Source organism: Spodoptera frugiperda, chromosome 22, assembly GCF_023101765.2.
Source record: "Spodoptera frugiperda isolate SF20-4 chromosome 22, AGI-APGP_CSIRO_Sfru_2.0, whole genome shotgun sequence".
Taxonomy (NCBI): domain Eukaryota; kingdom Metazoa; phylum Arthropoda; class Insecta; order Lepidoptera; family Noctuidae; genus Spodoptera; species Spodoptera frugiperda.
In genome coordinates this window covers 3653035-3662564 of record NC_064233.1, presented here as the reverse complement: position 1 = coordinate 3662564, position 9530 = coordinate 3653035, and the positions used below count along the sequence as shown (strand labels likewise).

Below are 9530 nucleotides of genomic sequence, written 5' to 3'. Positions count from 1 at the left end.
TATAATTTTTTTATGTTTGTATAGAGTCATAAATAAAAAAAAATATTTTTACTAATTTTTCATTCGGGATAATAGTATTTTTCTAACTAAAACTCAACCCAACAAAAAAGTTCATTAATGATAAAAAAGTACAGGGTTTTAATTCTATTTAGTTTATATTATCAAATTAACTTGATTACGGGTTGATTAGTTTTTTACAAATGTAATTTATAAATGTCCCACTGTAGGGTAAAGGCCTCCCAACCCTCCTTCCACTCCTCTCTGTTAAAAGCTTTAAGGTTTGTCCTGTAGTGGGACGATTATAGCTGAAATCTAAATCTAATTTATAAATGTAAGTGCGCCATCTGTTATCGAGTAGAAACCACAATCATACTTTCCAGAATGGTTGTATAAAAAATAACTAGATGGCGTTATTATCGACCATTTAAAAATTATAAGTTAAAGGTCAAAATATTTTATTATAAATTACGCTAAAATCAAAATTAAATTATTTTAGTACAAATAAATTGATTAATAAATTAATTATAGCATGAGCTTATATTTATAAAACTTTTACACGCGTTTTTAAACATATCAAAATAAAACGTCAAAATGCGACTGAATTGACGTAATATTGACATCAGTATCATTTTCAAAATTGATCGTGGATTGATTTGTTTTGGTTAGAAAATCGGAAATAATTGATATCGCGCAGGAATACGGCGGGCGTGTCGTATTTATATTATAATGTTACTGTGAAAATACACATAAGGTTCTACAATGGAGCAAATCTACGCATTTGGCGTTGCCTGCATAGAAGTCATACAATACTGGTATTTATTAGAATTATTGATTTAATTACTTGTAGATACATTTTATCAAATTCTTTTCTAATCGCTAACCTTACGTGGTTATTAACAACGGCTTAAAGTACACATCAATGTTATAAACTGTGTTTACCGGACTGTGTTTAATACGTAAAATAATATTTAATAAAAAAATGTGTTATTAATAATTCTTTTCCAGCTATTGCTATGGTTTTTTATGTACAAAATATATGCATTTGTTGAGATAAACATAAAACACGTATTACATTTAAATATGCAAAATGTTTAGTTTTAATATAATTTTTTCATTCACATTATTTTTGGGTATATGCCCTTATGATATTATTGTACTAGCACTATTTTAAACATGCGTAATATTAGTTGTCTTCACCTATAAAATTGGCAAGCTTTTGGCTAGACTTCGGGCAAGGTTCCAGATTCCATATTTGTACAGGAAAAATAAAACATCTGTAATAGTTGACACACCGTTGACCGTTAAGTAAGAAGTAATTAAACTCCTGCAACAATTAAATTCAATTGACATAAAAATGTCTAAAAAGCTATCTGATCTTTTTTTTTTAAGGGGGAAAATCATCCAATGACTTTTCATTCCTGCTTTTCGAGCCGGAGCCCCGGTAAACCGGCTAGGTAGTCCGCAGCTCCGGAAGCTATCTGAGTCTTAGCAATGAGATCAAAATTAACCTGTGTGGCGTGGTTGTTATAAAGCCGTATTTGTAATTTTCTTGAGTGTGATTAGCTCAAAGAGAATAAAACACTTTTTGGCTTAACACTTCCATCACCACTAGGATTTTCACGATGTTTTCCCGGATGCCGCCTACATTTTACATTGGAGTTGCTGGGCAAGTCGCTGACTCTGAACATGTTAACTACTGAGTCTATTTCGCTCAATTTTCGTATATTGTCAGGCAAGATGATAGCAAATATGTGATTTAAATTAGGAGGAGGTTTCCCTATATGGTATAATAATTACCTATGTTAATTTCATTGTACCTCATATCTTCAGGTTTTCGGAATATGAGGACTTCTTCGAGATGGTGAACAAGACGTTTGACCCGGAGCACATGATAGACATCCTCTTCCCGGTGATGTCTATCATAGACTCCGTGTTTGCTGCTCAACTGTTGCTGTGTCTCGCTTTCGGTGGCTGGTTGAATGCTGTTATGAAATGGTATGTGAATTTAATTACATTAATTACCCCTATTATAGAGCGGCTAATTCCTATTGAGCGACGTGCTATCAGAAAACCAGCTGTGGGTGCATTCGTTCAACACAATGCTGACATGGAGGCCCTTTTGATGTGGACATGCACAGTTGTTTTAATTAATATTTAATTTCTGTATTTATTTTATTTTCACTGTCTTCTTCTATTCCGCTGTTTCTATTAAGTTTATTATTTTGTGTGTTTTTTTAATATAATCCTTGTATTATGTGTGTTTTCAGTCAAATAAATGCTTTTTCTTTTTAGAAGGTTTCCTTTTTTATATTTAGATTTAAAATTTTTCTTTTTGTATTTCAATCAACCAACCAATTGTGAAAACCTTTTTTCGGCTTCCGTAACTGTTTTACGGGGCACTGGACTAGCTTCAAGCCATACTAAGAACTGACGCCTAGTGAGTAAGCCGAAAACAATAATGATTAAAATTAATCTCTCTTCCCAATTTTCCAGGTGGTTCCTAGAAGAGCGACCGTACTGGTGGGTGAGGGAGACCACGTTCTACACGTCCTCCAGCAGACCGGTGCTGCGGCAGACGCTGCAGACCTGCGAGACCGGGCCGGGCAGCCCCTCAGGACACACCAGTACAGCAGCCATGATGATCATACTGTCTCTCATGTGGATCTCACATGTTATGTATGATCGGTGAGTTGGGTTTTTTATTTCTTCTTAGATGGAGAAGGTTTGAGCATTAAGGTAGGCAACGTACGCATTCCGTATCACGTACGTAGTACGTCATCAGTACGCATCGTCTGTAGGCATTGCTGTATGTCTCTGTTGTATGTGTAGTGGAATCTTGCAACTGAATTTTGAAGCAAATACCTTCAATCGGTATGATATTGAGCTGAAATTTTGTATACACGTTTAGTATACATGACTGTAAATGGAAAACTGTAATAAAACCATGTTTTTAAAAAAGTTTTTTTTATTAAACCGAGCAGTCGGTTCACCTGATGGTAAGCAATCGGCACCGCCCATGGACACCCATGAATCCATGGTACGATGGACAGCCCAATAATACTTTGTCCGACCAGGGAATTGAACCCGAGACCCCTTGCACTAGCGACCACTCGACCAACGCAGCAATATAGTCGAAACTATGTTATGATTTGGTGATTGCAGCCGGCAGTGCCACATGTGGTGGTGGAAGACGGTGGTGTACCCGCTGTGCGGGGCGGCGCTCGTCTCCGTGGTGCTGGCGCGCGTCTACATCGCCACGCACTTCCCGCACCAGTGTCTCATCGGGGCGCTCGTTGGTGAGTAGACTTGTCTGTAGTGTGTGTGACACCTCGCCCCTATAAGTAGAGTAAGTTAGTCGTATAAGGATAGTCAATTAAAGTTATTCATAAGATAAACACGTCTCATCATTTGCTCCCGAAGCCACGTCATTGCATGTCTAACAATACAATTAAAGTCCGCTCGCAATCAAATGCTCATGCAACAGAAGTGCAAGATAAAACGCACATATGACATGCAATATACTATTCGACATATTATTATGTTTCGCTCCTCCACGAACACGAAAATCTAAATTTCGTCCGAATCTTCACAATTTCGTACTACAATAATACAATTCTATTTATTGCGAACTTTCGTGAACAAAAATGCACGAATGAAATGAAGATAAATTGATTTGAAATTAAGAATAAAACGTTATTTTAAGTAATTTCATTAGTAAATCAATAAAACGTACGGCCGAATATTAAACGAAACTTTGCATTCGAGAACCGGAGCTCTACTGGTTTGGGTGACAAACGAGCAGGCAGTCCATTGGTCCCGAGCTGCGGACTACAAATCAATCGAAAAAACAAAGTATAATCGAAATGAGAGCATATTCGGCGTTCTAATTGGTTGGTTTATTCGAGCCGGCCAATCACAGCGCCGAACGCGTTTTCATTACTTTAAATGTAAAGGAAATTCATACTATGGGTAGGTACTCATAGTAAGCAAAGCCCGCAACACTAGGCAAGTTACAAATTCGTTGCCGACCTTTAAATACTATTGATTTGAGTGAGCACCTAGCTTCACTGACAGACATACTGACGGACAATTCAATTTGACGTTTCAAAAGTGCCTAATTTAGGATTAATTGAAACGAGTGCTTTGACTTTGACTTTCTTTTTACAAATGTTCTCATAACTTCTATATTCCAGGTTCCTTCGTAGCGCCAGCTCTCTGCATCTACATCTCAGATCCCTTCATATGGAAGTATGGGTCCCACGCGACGTACGAAACTAGTCGAGCGGTAGCGTGGCACGTTCTCGGCGCCGTAGCTACGATTATAATAGCCGGACTCACGTATTTAGGCTTATTATGGTGCGGCTTGGACCCCCAGTGGACTATCAAATTGGTAAGTTGGGGTCTATTGACCCCCTTTTCGTACAGTTTTTGGGGGCCACTAGTCCCGATTGCAATATTTTTGTTGTTTCTCCTGTATCTTGGATACAAGTTCACATATGCTTGATATACAGACCCGAAACAACAATTTGTGGATCACACAGAGTTTTTCTGTCCGGGACTGAAACCAATGACACGCCACGCGGTAGCCAGTTGACCAGCCACCGTGACAACCGTGCAGTCAAACTTTATATTGGGGTTTCATGCGACATAGGAGCAGATGGATCACCTGATGGTAAGCAATCGTCGCCACCTGTGGACACCTGATAAAGAGGAATTACAATTGAATTTCTTTCTTTCTTTCTTCTTTCTTTGCTGATCTTTTAGGGTTTGAAGATTTTGAAGATTGAAGACTTTAGGGATTGGGGAGAGGTGATAGGAGAAGGTCCTGATCTCCCGGTAATCACACTCACACAGATACATAACGCAAGCGTTGTTTTACTCTAGTTTCCTGTGAGGCCGTGATATTACACCGATCGAGCCATCCCATTGCCGAAAGATGGATCTAATGGATGAGATGATCTATCTCAATATACAGTGCTTAATTTTGACGTTTACAGGCGTTCCGTTGGTGTGAGAATCCCGAAGCTATCCGAGTGTCGACGACTCCGATGTACGCGCTAGTACATGCCACGGGCAGTCTGCTGGGCTGGGCACTCTGTGTCACCCCGGCTGTAGCTGAGTGAGTAATCTGTCTTACGTTATTATGCAACAACACGCCTTTTATCCCCCACGGGGGGGGGGGTAGACAGAGACGCACATTACGGCCTTAGATTATTGTGATTTTATACCGATACTAGCTACTTCCGCGCGGTTTCACCCGCTCTGCTCGGCTCCTATTGGTCATAGCGTGATGTTTAATAGCCTATAGCCTTCCTCGATAAATGCACTATCCAACACAAAAAGAATTTTTCAAATCGGACCAGTAGTTCCGGAGATTAGCGCGTTCAAACAAACAAACTCTTCAGCTTTATAATATTAGTATAGATGGGTAGACAGAGATGCATATTACGGCCTTACATTATTGTGATTTTATACCGACGTTATTTATTTATTTCTTCATCACATAACAATACAGTGAATGGCGGACTTAATGCCTTAAGGCATTCTCTAACAGTCAACCATAGGGTAGTGCAGAGAAATGAAGCGGATCGATGCGTTATTCTTTTCTCTTTTTATGGTATAAGCCGGTAAACGAGCAGACGGGTCACCTGATGGTAAGCAATCGCTGCCGCCCATGGACACCCGAAACACCAGTGGTGTTACAAGTGCGTTGATGGCCTTTTGGGGGTTAGGAATTTAATATATAACCTATTGGGGAATTAACCTATAATAAACTATTGGGGAATCCGGGTTTGAGAAGATTGGGAATTGTAATTGGGCCTCCGGTAACCTCATTCACGCAACGCAAGCGTTGTTTAACGTCGGTTTTCTGTAAGGCTCTTACTGACTAAAAACCACCCCGTTCCTACTCCTGCTTTTCGAGCCGGAGCCTCGGTTAACCCGCTAGGTAGTCCGCAGCACCAATGAAGAATTTCCCCTTAACATAAAAAACTTAAATCACATTTCACATTTGTTCCAGGTACCGACATTACACAAAGAATAGATCGATTATAATATCAATTTTTATAACAGTAACTACGTTAGTGGGCTTCCAGCATTTACAAGACAACATATGTAAGTCGGACGCCTTGAAATATTACGCTAGTCTCTTCGTTATGTCGGCTATAAAGCCCATGTTGTTACTGAGAGTGAACCCAGCCGTGGCCATGTGGCCTTTTAGAGGATCCAAGACGAAAAACGATTAAATCATCGTGTGTCGCGGAATAAGAGCCTCTAGCATGACTTGAAACTAGTCGAGTTCCTCGTCAAACAGTTACGTGAGTAAGCCGATAACATAATAATTAATTTAGTGTGTCTCACGAAAGTTGTAATAAAATTAACGATTAAATCCTTGATTTTATTTGTGGGTTTGCCATTTTGGGGGTCATTAGACCCAAAGGGGGTCGATAGTTAATTTTCAGGTTTTTGGGGTCATAATGCATTGTTTTAAAATTTGTACTTAGTATAAGCTATTTTATGTATTGTGAAGGAAATCGTGAGGAAACTTCACACTTGTGGTCGTTTTCATTAATCACCCCTAAACTATCTTCTAACTAAGAGTTAGCGTGACGCAGCACCTAAACTAATCTTTTACTTATAGGTTGGTAAAAACCAAAATGTCGTTAAGTGACTCCTATCTTAACTTAGGGGTCCCTTAATATTTAGGAGAGGTTGTTGAAAACGACTTGTAAAATTTTACTTATAATTTAAATTATAAGTTTGGAATCGCCAATCCGCCTTGAGCAAGCGTGGTGATTAATGCTCAAACCTTTTCTGTCTTTGCCCAGTAGTGGGCACTTATAGGCTGTTGATAATGTATAATTTTACAATCAAATTCAAAAGTTATGCTGCACTCACTATAAATCTAAGAACATATGCATTGACACGAAATTGGGGTCATACATATGTTTTTAAACTGACATGGTCACTAACACTATCATTAGAACTTGAGACGGGATATTTACCATGTTTATTTATGTCTATGAGTTTCCGATATTTCGGTACTGTTGCAAACGCCATGATCACGGATAAACTGATGAACTGATGATCATGTTGATGGTAAATATCCCGTCTTAAGTACTAATGATGGGGTAATATGAGACCTATTAGGCCTATTTTAGACCCCAAATGAAAATGCACAAGTAGGTAGTACAATGGGGGTTATTGCTATTTTTGCTCACCTCACCTGCTCACAATACATTATTGAGTATTTTGTTTATTTATCCGTAGTTCAAATACATTTATGGGTCCCCCGCCAGAGCCATCTGGTGGCTAAATATAATATTACAATGCAGGTTTATAATTTAGCCTAAATATACTAATATTAGATGATAATATTACTCGTAGATCTGACTGTTTAACGTCCAATATGAATTATTTAAAATCTTTGGATTAAGGATTGGAAAGATTGGGGGAGAGAGGTAAAGGTTGGCGTCCTCAGACCCGCATCCCACGCATTCCGTATGACGTCATCAGTACGCATCGCATGTGGGCATTGCTGATGATGCGGTCCGTACGATGCGGATCAGTGGACGCAGTTGTATGAGTTTCTATACAAGACAAACTAAAATCCGTTGCGTGCGATGCGTACGATAAGGGACTGTGGACGCCTGCCTTAATTGGGCCTTCGGTAAACTCACTCACACAACGCAAGCGTTGTTTCACGTCGGTTTTCTGTGAGGCCGTGGTATCACTCCGGTCGAGCTGAAGCATGGCTCTCCCACACTTTATTATAAATAATGTATTATTGTAATTTATGATATTAGCTGTATAGTGCATCCTCTCAAATTGATCCAAAGATTTTAGATTAATAAGTACTTTCGGCTGTTTAAACAATAGTTTTGTTAACTAAAAATTACGGTTTAGTCACGTACATTAATGGAGAAAAGGTCTACTAGTTTCGAGTCACAGAGAGACTCTTCACGACGCGACGTCACCGAGTCTGCGCACGCTGCTCATGATAAAGAGTCCCTTTGTGACTCGAAACTAGTAGAGCTTTTCTCCATTCTTACTCCGTGAGTAAACCGTGATTTTTAGTTAATTTAGTATGTCTCACGATAGTTATTATAAAAAAATGTTTTATCCAATGCAAGGTTAGAAATTTGTTTTTTTTTTAGGTTTAAAATTCTGGTGTTTGTCAATTTGTCTATATTATAACAGATAATTGTAAATAGTAATACGATAAAAGTGCTGATGGACCTAAGCATTCACTTGTAATAGAATATCGAGCATTCTTCTCTTGGGCGAGGCGAGAGAGTGTTAGACACTCACTGACTAAAAACCACCCCGTGTCTACTCCTGTTTTGAGCCAAAGCCCCGGTATCCCGTTATATTGTCCGCAGCTCCGGTTCGCATATCAACCATACTGGGTTCCCATCTGCGGTGGTCTGATGGCGGTGACCGATGCTTAGCAAAAGATTTGCCTTCAGCAGTTTTCTTCCACTAGTTAATGCTTAAAGAATGCTTATCGTACGCATCGCACGCATTCCGTATGACGTCATTAGTACGCATCGCATGTAGGCATTGCTAATGATGCGGTCCGTACGATGCGGATCAGTGGACGCAGTTGTATGAGTTTCTATACAAGACAAACTAAAATCCGTTGCGTGCGATGCGTACGATGCGGGCCTGTGGACGCGTACCTTACAAGTGAATACTCAAGTTTACCAGCATATTTATACTGATTGTGATATTTTATTTAATTTTTTCATTCTGTGATAATTATAACCAAAATAATGTCGAAATATACAAATGAATAGGTTCCTTATTAATTTAAATAATATGTTATTGCATGCACACAAAATCATGTTTTTTAAATTATTCCTAAAAAATAATTCATAATAAAAGGGTAGTTTTATTTATTTTACAAATGAGTTTGTACTAACTTCTCCTGACTATGAGCCCCTAGTTTGGCTTGATACTAGTCGAGCTACCCTGTCAAACAGTTACGTGAATAAGCCGTTTAATACAATTTAATATATTGTCTTCCGAAAGTTACTAAAATTATGTCAATGGTAACAAAAAAATATTGTTTTATAGTAGAGATTGTCCAGTCAACTGATAGTAGCGGTGACTGTCCAGGCGACACACGTACTTAGGTATCGTCGTGAGCTAATGTTCACATGTAAACAGCAGCTCATGTAGTGTAGATGTCCAGTCAACTGATGGTAGCTTGTTATCATTGACATATTTTTAATTACCTATCTACATATTTTCCGAATGTTGCAAATTATTTGAATATTGTATTGCAATTTGCAAAATGCCATTATACTGTATTTTTTGGGTAAATGAATAAAAAAGGTTTCAATTATTTTGTGTGTATTATTTTGTCCGTCAATTACGCTGAAACTACTGAACGGATTTTGATGAAATTTGCTATACAGACAGGGTTTTTTATGGAATAAGCCGGTAAGCCAGCAGACGGATCACCTGATGGTAAGCCATCGCCACCGTCCATGGACACTTGAAACACCAGAGGCGTTACAAGTGCG

General features: G+C 38.7%; 1 protein-coding gene across 1 annotated transcript; it reads left to right on the top strand.

Moving 5' to 3' along the window:
• Positions 1–603: 603 nt before the first annotated feature.
• On the top strand, positions 604–9349 carry LOC118279824 (glucose-6-phosphatase catalytic subunit 1). Its single transcript, XM_035599623.2, has 7 exons — positions 604–812; positions 1831–1995; positions 2494–2685; positions 3163–3296; positions 4194–4390; positions 4998–5119; positions 6020–9349. Exons 1-7 carry the CDS (start codon positions 760–762, stop codon positions 6243–6245), a joined length of 1089 nt encoding a protein of 362 aa, XP_035455516.2. The 5' UTR covers positions 604–759; the 3' UTR covers positions 6246–9349.
• The last annotated feature ends 181 nt before the right edge of the window (positions 9350–9530 follow it).